Source organism: Zingiber officinale, chromosome 4B, assembly GCF_018446385.1.
Source record: "Zingiber officinale cultivar Zhangliang chromosome 4B, Zo_v1.1, whole genome shotgun sequence".
Lineage (NCBI taxonomy): Eukaryota > Viridiplantae > Streptophyta > Magnoliopsida > Zingiberales > Zingiberaceae > Zingiber > Zingiber officinale.
Window position 1 is genome coordinate 75,876,299 of NC_055993.1, and position 20,380 is coordinate 75,896,678.

Sequence of the window (20,380 nt, forward strand, 5' to 3'; positions counted from 1 at the left end):
AAATCGATACTGTAATCTATTACAATGAAATCACATACAAATATCAATTGCTTCGTGCGATATTAATACCAACTCCCCCATGCGATATGGAAGGAAGGTAAATTACGATGAGCTTCGTCTAGCATAATAATCCTTTGTATGAGATCAGACGACTCACAATGTATTTTACACATGTTAAGAATCGAACCCATAACCTATTATAATATTATCATATATAAAATATCAACTGTGCCGTGATTACTTCATAACTATCTTGATTCTAAGTAAATGAATATTAGAAGCAAGAGTTTCTTGCCTTATCAATGATTTATTGATACCAAGAAATGAGATGGAAGGCGGGTGCAAACACGGCGCCATGTGACAAGATTGAAGAGCAAGAGGCGGGACAACCGATGACCACAAGGTAAGGTAAGGTAAGGTAAGCTAAGGGAAGGGGGGAGAGGTTGGTTTTCTCGAACTTGACTAGCCATCAAGCATAAATCATCAATTGATAAGGAGGATACAATTAAAATTCTTAAAAAACATATTTAACTTTTAAATTTATCAGAATATATTTATTTTCTATTCCTGCCCATATCATTGTATTAGTACCGTACTGAAATTTCAAATAATAATATAATATTGATTTTTAAAAATCATTCTATTATGTTACTCTTTAAAATATGATATTATAATAATATTGTTATGTGAAGACAAATGATTAATCGGGATAGCAAAGTAGAAAATGTGTGTAACAGTAAGTCAACTTTTCTTATGCCCTTCAATCGTTAATTATAAAATACCATATAAAATATATTAAATTATACTGATATTATCATTATATTAAAATTTCAAAATTAAATACGATTATAAATTTTTTTAATATAAATGGTATGAAATTTATATAAAAATTAATATATTGAAATTTTAAAATAGAGCATAGCATAGTTTATAAAATCGTGATCCGGATAGTAAGATCATACGATCCTACAATCCTGAAACCCAAAATCGATCTAGGATCATGCAGAATCACTTTTTACAGTATAATCGCAGCAGGATCGGTAGGATCGGAACAGAATCGATAGGATTGGAACAAGATCGGAGCAGGATCAGTAGAAGCTTTGAAATGTCATAACTTTTGACTCGGATTGAACCACGAGGGCGATAATATATCAAATCAAAGCTCTTTCAGAGTTCTTTAATAAATTTCAAAGTTTATCCTTAACCATCCTATTTCAAACACAAAAAATATCATTTAAATCATTTTCAGATGTCTAGAAGATTTTATCTTTTTTTTTATTATCTGTTTTTCATCTTATTAGGGTTTTAAATTATTTAAACATATGTTTAATTATTTTTGAGTTAGTTTTTTATCAATAATATTCTGTCATTTCTTTTCTCCAAAATAATGAGCTTTTGGATGCCTATTGTCTAGTATTGTGTGGTATCAATCAATCTTTATAATATTATTTCCGGTGTTTCAATAGCTTATGTTATATACGTTAGGTGTTTTGTTGCCCTTTAAATTGAATTATCTTATAAATCAAGGAAATATTTTTGATATTAATGTGTTATTATTATTATATTAATATAATTTTTATATTATTTCATTTTATGATATGAAAATATAAATATTATTACTATGCGAAAATGATAGTTGAATTATAAGTTAATTTAAATTTATACATGTAGTAATGTAATTTGAGATGTTGAGTGTAAATGATTGCATATATATACAAAATTAGTTATTTATTTAATATGCAAATGAGTTTTTAATGTATTTTTTCTAATTATTAATCATGTATGATAAAATTTAAAGAATTTTTAGTAAGATCGTACGATTCTACAATCGATCCAGATCCAAAATCAATTCTATATATAATCGTGATTCTACAAACTATGGAGCAGAGGATGAGTGCTCAATTTTAATACGGTATAATATTAATTTTCTTATAAGAATTTTTTACGGCAATTTACCAAAAGGCGCACTTGAAAATCTGAATTTACCAAAAGGCGTACACTACTTTGATATTTACCAAATAGCGCACTTTTTAAAAAACATTTCTTATTTTACCCTCATGATAATTTGACTTTTTCAATTTTTTTCCTTTTCTTCATTATATTTCTCTCATTTCTCTCTCTCCTCTGTCGGCAGAATATAGGAATAACATTAGTCAATCTTTAATCACATTTTAATACATTTGAAGAAGCCAAAATAAATAATGGACAACATATTTGGACTGCTTGTAATTTTAGAAATCCACAGGAACTGAAATGGGTGCAATCGGAGCTTTCTAGGTCGATTAGTGAGTTTCGGTTAAAACTCACTGATGGACCTAGAGAGCTCCGATTGCACTCATTTCAGTTTCTATGGATTTCTAAAATTACAAGGAGTTCAAATATGGTGTCCATTATTTATTTTGGCTTTTTATAGATGTTAACAAGCAAAATCAAAGAAATAGCATAAAAGGCCACGTTGGGCCTGATATGGAATCATATCAGGCCCACGTTGGGCCTGATTTGAGTCCATATCAGGCCCAACGTGGGTTTTTTTGCCGATTCTTTGATTTTACTTGTTAACATCTATAAAAAGCCAAAATAAATAATGGACACCATATTTGAACTCCTTGCAATTTTAGAAATCCATAGAAACTAAAATGGGTGCAATCGGAGCTCTCTAGGTCCATCAGTGGGTTTTGACCGAAACCCACTGATCGATCTAGAAAGCTCCGATTGCACCCATTTCAGTTTCTATGAATTTCTAAAATTACAAGAAGTGAAAATATGGTGTCCATTATTATTTTTGGCACTCCTAGTGGTGGACCAGAGGTTTTGAAAAATCCTAAATCTCTCTTTCTTTTTTTTTTTCTGTTTTTTTTGATACGAAGAGATATCATGCCCACGTTAGGCCCGATATCTCTTCATATCAAGCCCAATGTGGCCTAATATCTCCCATATCAGGCCCAATGTGGGCGATATGGGAGATAGTAGTGGCAGTAGTAACAACAAAAAATAAAAAAAATAAAGAGAGATTTAGGGTTTTCAAAACCTCTGGTCCACCACTAGGAGTGCCAAAAATAATAATGGACATCATATTTTCACTCCTTGTAATTTTAGAAATTCATAGAAATTGAAATGAGTACAATCGGAGCTTTCTAGGTCGATCAGTGAGTTTCGGTCAAAACCCACTAATGGACCTAGAGAGCTCCGATTGCACCCATTTCAGTTTCTATGGATTTCTAAAATTGCAAGGAGTTCAAATATGGTGTCCATTATTTATTTTGGCTTTTTATAGATGTTAACAAGCAAAATCAAAGAATCGACATAAAAGCCCACGTTGGGCCTGATATGGAATCATATCAGGCCCAACGTGACCCTAATATCATTCCATATTAGGCCCACGTTGGGCCTGATTTGAGTCTATATCAGGCCCAATGTGGGATTTTTTACCGATTATTTGATTTTGCTTGTTAACATCTATAAAAAGCCAAAATAAATAATGGACACCATATTTGAACTCCTTGCAATTTTAGAAATCCATAGAAACTGAAATGGATGCAATCGAAGCTCTCTAGGTCCATCAGTGGGTTTTGACCGAAACCCACTAATCAATCTAGAAAGCTCCGATTGCACACATTTCAGTTTCTATGAATTTTTAAAATTACAAGGAGTGAAAATATAGTGTACATTATTATTTTTGGCACTTCTAGTGGTGGACTAGAGGTTTTGAAAAACCCTAAATCTCTCTTTCTTTTTTTTTTCTTTTTTTTTTGTTTAGGCATGATATGAAGAGATATCATGCCCACGTTGGGCCTGATATCTCTTCATATCAGGCCCAATTTGGGCCTGATATATCCCCATATCAGGCCCAATGTGGGCCTGATATGGGAGATATCAGGCCTAGTAACAAAAAAAAATAAAAAAATAAAAAAATAAAAAAAAAATAAAGAGAGATTTAGAGTTTTCAAAACCTCTGGTCCACCACTAGGAGTGTCAAAAATAATAATGGACACCATATTTTCACTCCTTGTAATTTTAGAAATTCATAGAAACTAAAATGGGTACAATTGGAGCTTTCTAGGTCGATCAGTGGGTTTCGGTCAAAATCCATTGATGGACCTAGAGAGCTCCGATTGCACCCATTTCAGTTTCTATTGATTTCTAAAATTGCAAGGAGTTCAAATATGGTGTCCATTATTTATTTTGGCTTTTTATATATGTTAAAAAGCAAAAATCAAAGAATCGACATAAAAGCCCACGTTGGGCCTGAATCATATCAGGCCCACGTTGCTAGGAGTGCCAAAAATAATAATGGACACCATATTTTCACTCCTTGTAATTTTAGAAATTCATAGAAACTGAAATGGGTACAATCGGAGCTTTCTAGGTCGATCAGTGGGTTTCGGTCAAAACCCATTGATGGACCCAGAGAGTCTGATTGCACCCATTTCAGATTTCTATGGAGTTCAAATATGAAAATATTTTTGGCATATTGTTAGCAAAATCAAATCATTGAACACAATAAACCCATCTCATAATATGCAAGCCCGATTAGCTTCGTAAACCTAAAGAAATACTTGAGAACATAATGGATCCTATCAGGCCTGTAGAAGCCTTCCTATTAATCAACTTGCAGTGCCAGAAACAGCTGTGCTTATTGAAAAGATTCTCAATCCTGTACTGGAAGTTAAAATGATTAAGACAATCAAACACAAAACTGATGATGTATTTGTTAAGACAAACTCTACTGCACAAAACAAGCACTAAATACAGCACTACTAGTAAACAGAAAATTTATTATAATAGTAGTAGTGGCAGTAGTAACAACAAAAATAAAAATCTCATTCTAATAAGGATTATAATTTTCTTGCTATCTAATACTTCTCTATATCAAAAAAAATATTGATTGACAATTGTAATAGAATTGAAATGGGTGCAATCGGAGCTTTCTAGATCGATTAGTGGGTTTCGGCCAAAATCCACTGATGGACCCAGAGAGCTCTGATTGCACCCATTTCAGTTTCTATGAATTTCTAAAATTACAAGGAGTTCAAATATGATGTTCATTATTTATTTCGCTTTTTCATATATGTTAACATACAAAATCAAAGAATCGGCAAAAAAATCCACGTCAGGCCTGATATGGAATATATCATGCCTACGTTGGGCCTGATATGATTCCATATCAGTCCCAACGTGTAGCTTTATGTCGATTCTTTAATTTTACTTGTTAACATTTATAAAAAGTCAAAATAAATAATGGACACCATATTTGAACTCCTTGTAATTTTAGAAATCCATAGAAACTGAAATGGGTACAATCTGAGCTCTCTAGGTCTATCAGTGGGTTTTGACCGAAACCCACTGATCGACCTAGAAAGCTCCGATTGCACCTATTTCAGTTCCTGTGGATTTCTAAAATTGCAAGGAGTCCAAATATGGTGTCCATTATTTATTTTGGCTTCTTCAAATGTATTAAAATATGATTAAATATTGACTAATGTTATTCCTATATTCTACCGACAGAGGAGAGAGAGAAGTGAGAGAAATATAATGAAAAAAAGAAAAACAATAGAAAAAGTCAAATTATTATTATGAGCGTAAATTAGGAAATGCTTTTAAAAAAGTGCGCTCTTTGATAAATACCAAAGTAGTATATATCTTTTGGTAAATTCAGATTTTTAAGTGCGCCCATTGGTAAATTGTCGAATTTTTTTTCATAAAATCGCTCAGGCTTCACCGCACTATAACGTGTTCATTTTTAGAACCCGCGTCTAAACCCTCCGTTTCGCCTCCAAGCCGGCAAAACCTAACTAGTTCAGATCTCAATCCCTCCGCTCTCTCCTCCGTCTGTTGCTCAGATGGCGGCAATGCTGGTAACTTTGTCTCTCTTCCTCTTACGTTCTATTTTGTTTTACTATGGAAACGGCTTAGTGATTATTAACCCCTTGGATCTCTTGGCGGCAATGTTCGCAGCAACCCCAGATCATACTGTTGAAGGAAGGGACGGACACCTCGCAGGGGAAGGCGCAGGTCGTGAGCAACATCAATGCTTGCACCGCCGTGGCGGACGTGGTTCGCACGACGCTGGGTCCACGAGGAATGGACAAACTCATCCACGATGATAAGGGGAATACCACCATATCCAATGATGGCGCCACCATCATGAAGCTGCTTGATATTGTCCATCCTGCCGCCAAGATTCTCGTTGACATCGCCAAGTCTCAGGACTCTGAGGTAAGAAATTCCCGCCTGGATCGGTTCTAGAACATGAAGTCCTGTTTGACTTGTGAAAATTTTCACATTTTTCAGTTTTGTTATCTGTTCAGTCCGCAGAAAATAGTTTTTAGAAAAATGTGAAAACTATTCTGCTAAAACTGACGAACAGAAAATTAAAATTGTGAATTTTCATCAAATTTTCCTCATGTAGCTTTGTAAAATAGAAAAATCAAACCATCTTCATTAAAATTGTTAAAATTTCTCACGATTTTAACTTTCTATTGTCAGTTTCAGCAGATCAGTTTTCACATTTTTCTGAAAATTATTTTCTAAAAACTGAGAACAGAAATTGAAAAGGCTGAAAATTTTCATGAGCTCGTGGCCTAAGAACATGAAAAGGCACTCTCTTCTCCTGATGAATATTGGATGACTTGATTTCCATGTTAAAAATTGGCTTTGAAGTTTTGTTGAAGTAGCAGGGATAAACAATTTAACTAATCTGAAGATTTGATCAATTAGGTTAGATACAGTGCACAGTGATAAGTTTCTTACTCGTTACAGATATCTTTATGGGGAAAGAGACACTTCGCACAAAATGATCACTATGTATCCACAACATTATGTGCCAATGCCATTTTGAGTATTAAAAAAGACGTTAATATATTAGCTCAACTACCAGCTTTTGGTGTGTCTGAATGTCTTAAATCCTGCATATTCTGGTTTAGGTTGGTGATGGGACAACAACAGTGGTGCTTTTGTCTGGTGAGTTCCTAAAGGAGGCAAAACCTTTTATTGAAGATGGAGTTCATCCCCAAAATCTTATTCGAAGTTACCGGACTGCATCATTTTTGGTAAGAATTAACCTGTTTTGTTATTGAGTGCAAATGTCAACTGCTGAAAATCACATGTCATATTTTCTAGGCCATCAACAAAATTAAAGATCTTGCCGTAAGCATAGAGGGAAAAAGTCTTGAAGAGAAGAAATCCTTGCTGGCTAAATGTGCAGCTACTACACTTTCTTCAAAGTTAATTGGTGGTGAGAAGGAGTTTTTTGCAAACATGGTTGTGGAGGCTGTCCTTGCAATTGGCAATGATGATAGGCTTAATTTGATTGGGATAAAAAAGGTTAAGCTTGTATTTCTAACATTCTTAACCAGTTCAGTTGATTTGGATTTCATATTACAGTTTTTATACTTAATGGTAGATTGGTAGTACTTGTATACTGCCTGTGTTATGTGACGCTAACTATATAGATTTACCATTTTTCAAGTGAAGCACTATTTTCACATTTTGAGGAATACAATATTGAAAAAAAAAATCACTTGTAAGGAATCTATCCCAGTATAAAGTATAAACAATTGATTCTCCCTGGACATTTTTTTCATTTCAGTTGCTAAAAGGTTGTAATAAGCCAGCTCATTATTCCTGTAGGTAATCTTAAGCAGTGTTAAAACCATTACTTTTCTTAGTTTATGAAGATCTTATCTGTCCTTTTAGATTTATAATGTATCTAGTGTGTTTTCATGATCTTGAATGCCAAGTACATTATGTACTTTTAATCTCACAACTGTATGACATTAGAGCCTAAATCTCCTAAGTTGAGTGGCTTCTCTATTTCCTCCAACAGTCGTATGGCGGATATGTTGGAGAATAAATTATTTTCTTTCATTCTTGCATAGTTTGATGGCAGTATCATCAAAGCTTACTCTATTACTAGTCTGTCTCATTTGGTCTTTGGTAAGCCTGATATAGACCGCAGCTCAGCTTGGACCACTTAATTTCATTAAAAAGTTTCAAGCTGCAATGATTCTTGCATTTCTTTGTCTAATATTGAGATAGAATATTATGATTTTAAATGGCCAGCATGCTCATTTTCCAACTGTATCGAGCTGGGAGTTTCAGTTTTTGTGCTTAACTTCTGAACTATATATCCTGTATTTGCTAGGGTGCTGGGTGCCCCAGTGAAAATCTCTAGTTTGGCAGCAGTTTAATTTGTATTGCATGTACAACATTATTCTTGATGTTTTCACAAGAACAGAGCTCACTGTCTTTAGGTGTGCAACTGCCATTTGTTCCTGGGTCTGGATCTAATTGCACATAATGGGTTGAAAAACACTGTATACACTTTTATTTCTTTCTACATAGATTCTTTTTTTCCTTTTCATTCTGAGTTACACTAGAGAAATTGAGAGATGATTCTAGCTTTCTGGTGGAATTTCAGAATCTAAAATTGCAGCTACTTTTCTGTAGGTCCCTGGTGGCAACATGAGAGATTCATTTCTTGTTAATGGTGTTGCTTTTAAAAAGACATTCTCTTATGCTGGTTTTGAGCAGCAGCCAAAGAAATTTTTAAACCCCAAGATTCTTTTGTTGAACATTGAGTTGGAGTTGAAGTCAGAGAAAGAAAATGCAGAAATCAGGTCCACTAGACTTGCTGTTACTACAATCAATATTTCATATATTATATTCAAACGTTTTAATTATGCTTTCTGGTTCTTATGTAGGCTTTCTGACCCTTTACAATATCAATCAATCGTTGATGCTGAATGGAATATCATATATGACAAGCTAGATAAGTGTGTTAAAAGTGGAGCAAAAATTGTCCTATCAAGATTAGCAATTGGTGATCTTGCAACTCAGGTACTTTAGTAAGTTGTAAGTTACTAAACTGAATTCATTGTTTTTTGGAGCATAACAATTGGTCTTTCTGCAGTATTTTGCTGATCGGGATATTTTCTGTGCTGGCCGTGTCATGGAGGAAGATTTACAACGTGTTGCTGCTGCAACAGGTGGAACTGTTCAAACCTCTGTCAACAATGTCATTGATGAGGTATGCTTACTCATTCATTTTGACATTCTTTACCTAGCTTATTCTTATTTGACTATTTGATTGTTGAATCTAAAATTTTGGTTGGTATCATTTCATATTGCTCATGGTCTCTGTTAAAAGGTACTTGGATCTTGTGAAGCATTTGAAGAAAGACAAGTTGGGAATGAACGATTCAACATTTTTAGCGGTTGCCCTTCTGGTCAGACTGCTACGATTGTTCTCAGAGGTGGTGCTGATCAGGTTTGTTGATCAAATTGGGTTGTGTTTTACAAAATTTTAGTAGGGTTCAAATTCAATGGTGTTATTAAGATCCAAGTAGTCTTACATAGAATTCAATGATGAATGTGATATAAGATCCATATATCTGAAAATAGTTAGGAGTTGCCATTTTATTATTTTTTGTTGTTATTCTAATATGAGAAGAATCTAAAGGCGTGCACAACGGTAAAGTTGTTGCCGTGACCTCCAGGTCATGGGTTCAAGTCTTGGAAACGGTGTATTGCAAAGCATAAGGTTGCGTACAATAGTCCCTTACCTGGGACCCGCCAATGCGGAGGCTTCGTGCACGGGCTGCCCTTTTTTATTCTAATATAAGAATCTACTTTTTACTGGTAATGATAACTTTGTTGGCTTATCCTGTTCAGTTCATTGAAGAAGCAGAAAGGAGCCTTCATGATGCCATTATGATAGTTAGGAGAGCTTTAAAGAACTCTACCATTGTGCCTGGTGGTGGTGCTATTGATGTAATTTCCTATAATTAACCGTTGTTACTTCTTATCTTGCCCGTTTTCTATTGTAATTTTTTTTCCCCATCACTGGCAGATGGAACTAAGCCGGTATTTGAGGCAGCATGCCCGTACAATAGCTGGCAAGTCGCAGCTATTTATCAATTCATTTGCCAAAGCTCTTGAGGTAGAGGACTATGACTACTTATTTCCTATTCATTTAAATCCTTGATAGTATCTGTGATAGTGTCTATTTATCACGTGGTTTCAATAAGTGTTAATCTTTCATTGGCTCTATGGATTACTGTAATCCTTTTATTATATCTCTGAACAATTAGACAAGGTGTGTAGGCTTACATTTTTATTAGAACTATGAACATGATGATTTCTAGATTTTTGTTGAATATTTTTATAATATGACTGATACGTTAGGACAGTGGTATTGGTAATCATACTTTTGCATTTCCTTTCTACTTCTCTTTTATTCTGTCTGCAATTTTTGTTCCCACAAGTAATGCAACTGAAAGTTCTTTTGTCAAACTGCCTCTTGGCTAAAGGAACTACAAAGCACAGACTTTAATACCATGTGCTCTTGAGACAAGAAACAAACATATTCTGGCTGTAATTATCTTGAATGCATTCACCATGTGCTCTTGAGATAAAAGTACATATTTCTGTTTGCTTTGTTTTCCCCCATAAAGCCACAAGGAACAGATGTAGCTCCTGCTATTGTGAAATTCAGCATTCTTATTGGCCAACCAAATATAGTTTTGCTATCTTATAGGTTTACGTTCTCCATGGCAAGTCAGCAGTAGTGCTTTCTATTTCATTATTTTGACTTTTTGTGTAAAAAAAAAGCACATGAAAGTGCACATTTTTTTACTTATCTACATAATCAGTTGACAGAAGAAACCATGAAAACTTTCAATCTAAATCCAATGTTTCAAATATTTGGGAACATGTGAACTAGGGTACACCATTAACTTGTGTGTAATAGGCGTAGGTTTGTTTGGAGTGTAGTGATATCACTAACCAAGGCCTCAATGCCTCACATCTTGGATGAGCACCTTTGACAACGTGACCTCAGGTTGGTGCTGGGTGTTTGGTCAGATGCCTCACTTTCTAAGAAAACAATTCTTTTTCCCCCTTCTATTCTTTAGTCCATTCTTCCTATTCCTTTTCGTCGCCATGTTAGGGGTCACATGGGATTTATGTGGATCCATCTAGGAATCTGTTAACATGGATACGTGAAGGTTCAGAGTCATCTTCTTCCAGAATTTCTGCTAACATTACCACACGAGATGTCTTATATATATATAGCATATGGAGCATATGACAGGTTCACGAAACCTTTTGTGGCACAGAATCTAGAATAACCTCAGGATCGGATTTAAATATAGTTAATCTTGATTAATTGTTTCTTGCTTCAGTTTGAGTTTTATTATAGTTGACATTTTTGTTTTTTTTACTATGGACAAATGCATTGCATTTGTTGTTAACTAATTGCATTTTTATTTAAATGATTTATTAATGTTTATATTTCTTTCAAAATAAAGGTCCTATTTGGAAGAAGATTTTTTTTTTCAAATTTTTTTTTGAATAAAAAGAAAATTTGAGAAACAAAAATGAATTTTGATTGTTTATATCTTAGAAATTTAAAAACATTGATGGTGGATCAAAACAGAATCCCGTTTTATAAAATTGAAAAATTATGAAATATTATTTGGGAGAAAAAATGATGTTTCATTAGTATAGTTTTGATAAAGAATTATATATGTCTGATATAATTTAATTTTTATTTTAGCCTTTTTTTATGAAGTTATTACCAAATAAATAAAAATAGTAAAATGAGAGCTATAACCTTGAAATGGAATTGGTTTTTTGTATAAAAGTATTTAGTATTTTCTCCTATTAGATATGCAATTCCTAAAATTTAATTTTCTATACTATCCGACAATCAATTAGTAATGCATGATAATGGTTAACAAATAGCTTAATATGAAAATTTTAATGTAATTTTCTTCAGAGATGAGACCCACAACTTAAATTATGCTGTTTCTTTGTATGATTTCATAATTTCTCACTTACTATCTAAACTATCTTGGCATTTTCAGGCAGTGTTTGTCCCAACACATTGGGGTCGACCATATGGATCCTATCCTTCATTTTATACTATGCAAAGCTATATCTATAGTAATATTAGACTATTCTTGATCATTTTTGATTAAATATAATAAAGTATTTTTGGTCTCCCTCCATCCCCTTAGATCTCTGATTCTAGATAGTTCAACTTCTCAAACTGTAAAAGTTATTGATTGAATTTAAATATGTCTAATATGATTTTAACTTATTTTTATTTTAATTTTGATTTTCATTAGATATACTAAATTTCTCCCAAATACTAAGTTTTTTTTAAAATTTTTTTAATATTGTCAATGAATTCAAACAGTAATGTTAGTATTCTGTGTCCTCTTTGCTATATTAACTTTACTGGATTGTTTCCTAATTGTTTCCAGATGAGTTTTAATCAATAACTGCCTCTCTTTCTCTCATACTATAATCATTATAGAGGACTCGAAATTCATTTCCATTTCAACCACCTTTGTTCTTTTAATATATCTTTATAATTATCTTTTTCTTGGATCGACTATATTTAAAACATATTTATAAAAATTTCATGGCCACATGTTTCAACTATTTCTTCACTTATCATTAAAATTACTTTTACTTAATCTACTGTTATAAAAACATAATATCCTTAATAGATCTAACACTGGTCATTATATTTTTATGTATCCTTCAATTCAGCAATATAATTGATTTGCTTTGTTATATAAAACTCATCAATTGTCTAACGACTCTAAGGACTATCTTAAATCTTTTTAACTTTATAAAATCTATCAAATTCAATACATACTATCTAAAATTATAACAAGTCCAATAGAATCTAAATGGACAAGATTAGCATCAGAGAAAGTTTATTTTCTTTTCTTGTCTTGAATTTGAAAATTGAAGAAAATAATTCATTGATTAATCTGAATGCTAGATAGTGGTGGCGTCATTGTTCTTGTATGCTGAAAGAAACTTTTGAAGTGATAATATATGTGTTAAAGCCCAAGGAGCTTAATCCCAAGCCAAAATGTTACAGCACTTATGTTGACATTCTTAAAAGTCTCACTTTGCAATGTAGGACTAAAGGGGTGGAGTTTCTGTGAATCTTCCCTTCCTACTTTATCATGTCTTTAATGATCACCCTTAGGTCTTTCATTACTACAGGCAAGAGGTCCAACTTTGATACCATGTTATTTTCTAAGACCCAATCCAAATCCAAAATGCAGTGCTCTTAGGTGGAAAACCTTTTCATATATAAATATGCTTAAGAAGCCCCACTTGGCAATGTGAAACTAAATGGGTGGAGTTTCTATCTTTCATCCCTTTCTGTTTACCTCCTTTGACAAGCCTATTGATAGTGTTAACAATCCAAACTCTACTTTGAATGATGCACATTTGATTGGATGGAAGGACTTAAGGTATTTGGAAGGATTTCTTGTTTGGAAATTTTAAGAGAATAATTGTTTTTTGTTTTGTTTTTTACTTCAAGATTTTAATAATCAAGAAAAATAATTATATCTGTCTGATGTTCATCTTTTAAAGGGTTGTAATTGTGGCCTAAACAAGCTTGAAGAATGGATCTGTTATAACTATCTGGTAGGTTTGATAAACTTTAATGGGTAATTCCTAAACTTATTAATTTAAATTTGCAGGTCATTCCACGTCAACTTTGTGACAATGCTGGATTTGATTCTACAGACATCTTGAACAAACTAAGACAGAAACATGCATCTGGTTAGCTTCCTCCTGTAAATGACTGCATTTGGCTGTGTCTTCTTTTGTCCTGGTATCATCTGCTGAAAGTCATGGCTCTAACAGGGGAAGGTGCAAATTATGGTGTGGACATTAATACGGGTGGAATTGCAGATTCATTTGCAAACTTTGTATGGGAGCCTGCTGTTGTGAAAGTAATATCATTTTTCAAACCTTTCTCTTTCTCTTGTCCTAGTTATTTGTTTGTATTGGCATTTATATTGACTGAATATATCAATGGCAGGTCAATGCTATAAATGCTGCAACTGAAGCTTGTTGTCTTATCTTAAGCGTGGATGAAACAGTGAAAAATCCCAAGGTACAATTTTATTTGTCATAAAAGCAGGGGATTTTATTCCTTTCAGGGTTTCGCTTGAGGTGTTAGACTCTTAGTGTACTTAATTTGTTTTCCACTGTATAGTTCTTTTGGTGCTGAATGATGTATAGCAGCAGAAACAATTCCATCTCATACCATCTCATATATGATTTAGCACATAACAAAGAGTAATTTATAGTGTTTCCGTATGACATTATCCATAATATTCCTATTTTAAAATCTAAGGGTTCTTTTGCAGGAGCTAAATAAATTGTGGAAACTACTCATTAACAACATATCCATTTGACACACAACATTTATTTGTTTAATTTTGTTTTGAATGGTTTGTCGCTTAAAAACTTTCTCATCTTTGATGATGATAGTGCTTTTTCATATTGCTCACTTAGCAATAAATTTTTTTTTTACCATTTTAATCCTACACCTTTTCTGTCAGTTTATCTCCCTAATATAATGTCAGTCAGACTTTATCTTTAGAGAATTCAACTAACACTGTCAGCATGCAATATTCTTATTATTCTCTGAGTACTGTTGAGCAATATACATATGTTAGGCCTATTTAATCTAAATTTGTTTTTTAGTATCTCTAACATCAGTAGGGTAAACGAACTGCACGAGTTTTATGTCGTTTAGTAAGATAACCAAGCCAAACCTAAGTTAACCAAGTTGCTGAAATGTTTGTTCAAGCTCAGCTTGGTTTCTTCTTTTGATCTCGAAACTCGACTTTAGTTGGGTTTGAGCTTGGGCTCATTTAGATGTCATTGAGCTTGTTTGAATGAACAAACTTTTTACATTTTAAAGCTCTTTTGGTTGGTTAGTGAGCTTAATATAACAACTTCCTTATTTTTTTTTTCAGAGCTTGTTTGTTTATTTGCAAACTTATTTATAAGTTTGATTAGAGTTTTGTTCATGAAAATGGTTCACAAGTTTTGTACATGGACATTGTTTATCAATATTGTTCATAGTTCACAATCTCTATTCATGGAAAATAGGTACATGTATAAAATGCTTCCCAAGGTAACAATCTCAAGAAGAAATCCAAGAAAAACATAAGCTAACCACTAGCTATCAACCTCTACACATGAGGTATCACCTTCACACACCAATCGCTACACATGAGGTTTATCATAATACATCAAAAAGAAACATCACCACCAACCTCCATACATGAGGTAACATCAACGTCAACAACCTCTACATGAGGTAAAAACCCACTCACAAACATTACAATCAAGCACATGTTCGGCCACACACCAAACCACATCAAGCACACACAAGCCATGTTTGACCAACACACAAAACCACAACAAGCATAGGCCGACGCTCATAAGTTCATAAACCGATACACATGTATCTGGATCTTGCGAAACATTCTCTCCATGTTAGGCACCATCCCCTCGAAGCGACATCTATTGCGGGATTCCCACAAGACGTAGATCATGCTCCAAACTCCAAGGTGCCTTGCCTTCATCTTCCGGTTTCCCCCTTCGTATTGCTGTCTGAATTGGAAGACCTCATCCATCGTTCGGGCCTCATGTTGAATCTCCAACTAGCACCTCACCTTCTCCCAAAGGGCACGGGAGATAGGGCATTCAAAGTACAAGTGCCAGTTTGTCTCCTCCCACCGCCAACATAGGACACAAGCTTTGTTCTCTTCATATGACTTCCTATCCGCCGTCTGTAACTTCTCATGCGCTAGTAGCCACCCAATGAACCTATGCTTTGGCATAATCTCCGGCCTCCATACACAGGGGTCCAAGTTATCGCCGACCCCCTTGGTTTGAAGAAGTCGTAAGCATTAACAACCCCGTTCTTTTCACCCACAAACCATTTAATCATCTTCATGTTTGCCACCTCATTACCTTGTGAACCTCTCTGAATTTTACACCTAATATCCACAAGTTTTTTAATAAGAGGTGAGTTCGAAGGCTTTACCCCTCATTGCCAAAAGTTCACACCCTTGATGTAGTGTTGGTACACCCATCTCACCCATACCGAGTCCTTTGATTAAATCTCCCATAACATTTTACTTAGCAAGGCTTCATTCCACGCATGAAGATCTCGAAGTCCATATCCACCGTCGTCTTTAGAAAAGCAAATGGTAGCCCATGATATCGAGGGAAGCTTGGAAGTCCACACAAACGTTCGACACATAGCCTTTATCTTCTCAATAACACCACTAGGAATAGGGAGCATAGAGAGCCAATAACACTCCATTCCTTTAAGCACCGATCTCTCCAACTCCAATCGACCCGCATATGATAGGTAGTGCTTCGGCCAAGCACTTATCGTTCTTGCAATAGCATCAAGCAAAGGTCCATAGTTAGCCATCTTCAACTTCTCCGCCGTAAGTGGAATGCCCAAATATCGAAAGGGGAACGTTCCCTCTTGAAACCCAATAATCTGAAGTAGCCAAGCCTTCATCCTATCATCAACCCTTACCATATATATATATATGTGTAATTTCCAGGGATTTGCCTTCAGCCCGGTCTCCTCACCAAAACGTTCCAAATAGTTCGCTAGCACCTTGATGGAGGTCTCATCCACCCAGGCAAACATCAAGTCGTTGGCATATGCTAGGTGTGTGATGCCAACCTCTTTGCACATGGGATGGAAGTGAAAAGTGGGCTTCAAAGAGGCCACTTGTAATCTTTTTGATAAGACTTCAATACATAAACCAAAGAGTAAGGGTGACCAGGGGCCACCTTGCCTTAATCCACGCCGCCCATTAAAGAAGTCATGAATGCCATCATTTAGAGATTTGGAGTAAGAAGCCGTGGTGACGCGCTCTCTAATCCATCCACAATATGGTTGGGGAAATCCAAAACCAACAAGAGTCATCATTAGAAACTCCCAATTAAATGTATCAAACGCTTTCTTCAAGTCCACCTTAAGCATACACCTCGGTGAGATTTTTTTCCATGCATATTTCCTTAGAGGTTAACGTTATCCCCAATAGATCGCCTTGGGACAAAAGCCACTTGGGTGGGGTCCAACAAATATCCCAACACCAATGCTAAACGGCCAGCCAACACTTTGGCAATCACCTTGTAGAAGACATTACAACAAGAGATGAACCTATAATCCGCAACCCCCGCAGCATGATCCACCTTTGGCACTAGAGAGATTAAAGAATGATTCCATTGTTTTAGTAACCTCCCTTCTTGAAAGAACTCTTGAACCGTTGCGATAAAATCCGGACCAATAATATCCCAAGTAGAGGTAAAGAACTTTGCCCCATAATCATTCGGACCCGGCGCCTTGTCATATCTATTGTCGTATAGTGCTCCTTTGAGTTCTTCCACCCCCATTGACCTGATCAAGTCCCCAACTTGGGTATCCGTTAGCCTTTGTCCAGTGAAATCATTTCTGTCCATAGGGGTACACATCGCCATTTCCCTAAGTAAAGCATGGAAGTAATCTAGAAACTCATCCGCCACTTCACCCAAGCTTGTTGTTTGGTCCCCATGCGTTTGGTGAGCGTAATGATGGTGTTTCTCTTGTTATTCTGCTTCACCACATCATGGAAAAATTTGGTACACTTATCCACACTATTTAGATAGACATGCTTTGCCCTTTGTTGATAGAATTGCTCCTCCTTCTAGAATACCATGTTGCATCTCCTCCAACTCGGAATTTGCCCTTCCTGCCTTTTTAGAAATGTGGCCAAATTGTTCCTTGTTCAACTCCCTCAATCAACCCTTCAAATGCCTTAGTTTCTCCTTGAGCACAAATTGAGCATTAACATTCCCCATAATTGGCGCCACCTAAGATCCCGCCACCACCTTCTTGAAGGTCTTGTGCAATGACCACATATTAAGGAACTTGAACGGCCGGTTGAGTGTTCTATCCTTTGCTAGAGTATGCACTATACCACATAAATGATCTGATAAGCATCCCGGCGCCGTGAACTCCACGTAAGCATCAAAATCCGACATCAACCATAGTGAATTCACCATAGCTCTATTCAATTTGCATTTTGCAAGATACCATACCATTAGTCCAAGTGAGCCAATGTCCCATAGAGCAAAGGTCCACTAGTCCACAAGTTTGGGCAAAAATTTGAAGGTCCCTCATTTCGTGATTTGTGGCTGGAACGCCTCCTCTCTCATGAATTGCTAATATAGAGTTGAAGTCCCCCATGATCATCCATGGCTCAGATATAGTCCCTCCAAGCTCCATAAATTTTGTACATGGACATTGTTTATCAATATAGTTCATAATTCACAATCTCTTATGCCCCTCCAAGCTCCATAAGTTTTGTACATGGTAACATGGACATTGTTTATCAATATTGTTCATAATTCACAATCTCTATTCATGAACATAGACAAGCTGAACGCGTGTGTTCAAGCTTATTTATTTAGTTTAATGGGATCTACATGCTTGGTTATTCAATTGAACTTGTGCATGTTGAAGAACATAAACGAGCCAAACGCCAAACTTGTTCGAGAACATTTGGTCTGTTTACAGTCATAAACATCAGCATGCATGCATCAATTATTTGGTCAGGAATCAAATATTGGTAGCGACATAACTAACTTAAAATATGCTTTTGCAACCGCCACCTTATCTTCAAGTTTGTCATCAGAGATACGGCTAGAGTCATCCTCTTGCTTTAAGCGGCCTTGTCTTGGATCTAAACTTTACCATTGATTTCAGTGCTAACTATTTGATGCTCTGCTAGACCCACTGATATTTTCAGAGTAAGGTGATTGCTAGAACTGTTTGCTTGTTATTTTATATTTACAATTTACTGATGGGTTTATGAAAGTTGTACTTCAGGACTTCAGCCACCCATGATATTTTTCCTCTATTTTTTATTTTGGTCTTTAACTTAGGGTTCCTTAAAAATCTCTATTGCTTATGAATTTGCTTTAATATTATACAATGATGTGGACTTATAATTCCTTTTTACTTCTTTTTGCCTTTCAACTGCAATCAGTCGGAGAGTGCTCAAGGTGAAGCTGCTGCAAGTGCAATGGCTGGCCGTGGTAGGGGTGGAGCAAACTTTCGTGGCCGTGGCGGAAGAGGCATGCGGAGACGGTGATTTCCAACACCATATCCAACTTCTTGTTTTAGCCTTATGGAGCGTTGTGCTTTTTTTTCCCCTCCCTCATCTCGATTTATTTAATTAACATATTATGAGATTTTTTTTTTTTGCTTTGGGAAACCAGTATGAATTGAAATGTTCCTTTGTTGTCTTGGTAGTTAGGATATTGTTGCCGATGCATTGATTTGTGTTTGTTGTGAATGCATTTGGAATTGCATTCTTAGAGACAATTTTTGGTTACCAAGATTCATGGCAACGAAACTTGCTGAAAACCGATCCTGTCTCAAATTATCAGGCCTGTATATTGTGACCCTTGTTAAGTCCTTTCTGCTATGTATCTTTAAACAATTAGTGGTAGGAGAGTAAAGAGAGAGCAATTGAGATTGAAGGGGTGAATATGTTTTTTCTACTTCATATTTTAGTCTCTCTGGTTCTCCCCTTTTAACTAAATCTTATCTGAACAATTCTTTGCGCTTGGTTGAATTCGAGCAATTTGATTTATTCGCTTGGAAGTGCCATAGGGACTTTGAAGAATCACAACTTTAGAGCACATATCGGACATTTTTCATGAATGGTGTTGCCGTTGGGTTGGCATGCCGTTTAGGAGATTGTGGATTACATTAAGAGTGCGTTTGATTGAGAGTTATCTTTGATAATTTTGATTATTCATCCAAAATTATCAATGAAAATTTTACTTGATTTAGGTAATCGATAATTCTCGAGTAATGTTCCATGTCCGACATGTTAGCAAAAAGGGTATGCAATTTGGAATCGGAAAATTTTGAAAAATTAAGATTTTTCTTTATTCCGGGATTAATGAATTATTTTTATCCAAAATATCCTTGAGTAAGAGAAAAATATAAAGGAAAAAATAAAAAAATATAAAAAAACATATATTTTTTTAAAAAACATAAAAAATAAAAAAAATAGAAAAATATTTAAAAAATAATAAATAATAAAAAAAATGAGCGGAAAAATCATAAAATAGAAAAATAGAAAATACAAAAAATACAAAAATGTAAAAAAATAAAAAAACATAAAAAAAATATATAAAAAAATAAAAAAAAATAAAATGAAAAAAATAAAAAAACGAAAAGAAATAAAAAAAAGAAAAAAATATTGAAATATAGAAAAACATGAAAAAGAAAAAAATAAAAAATGTAGAGTTTAAAAATTAATAATAATAATAATATATACGGTTGATTTTGTAACTAAGGGTAATATAGTAAAATATGAAACTAAGTTATTTATTAAAACCTTTATCAAATAAGTTTTTGTTGTGTTATCTAAGTTGAATCAAACAACATTTGGTTATGTGATTACTTGGTAATCACATAACTAAGTTTATACATGATAACTTGAATCAAATCCACCTG

General features: G+C 34.7%; 1 protein-coding gene across 1 annotated transcript; it reads left to right on the forward strand.

The window, feature by feature from the left end:
• The first annotated feature begins 5,727 nt into the window (after window positions 1–5,727).
• Window positions 5,728–19,397, forward strand: LOC121975178 (T-complex protein 1 subunit eta). Its single transcript, XM_042526639.1, has 14 exons — window positions 5,728–5,855; window positions 5,956–6,216; window positions 6,924–7,049; window positions 7,120–7,323; window positions 8,449–8,618; window positions 8,703–8,838; window positions 8,912–9,028; window positions 9,149–9,268; window positions 9,673–9,771; window positions 9,851–9,940; window positions 13,518–13,599; window positions 13,684–13,772; window positions 13,862–13,936; window positions 18,897–19,397. Exons 1-14 carry the CDS (start codon window positions 5,841–5,843, stop codon window positions 18,999–19,001), a joined length of 1,689 nt encoding a protein of 562 aa, XP_042382573.1. The 5' UTR covers window positions 5,728–5,840; the 3' UTR covers window positions 19,002–19,397.
• Window positions 19,398–20,380: the final 983 nt, after the last annotated feature.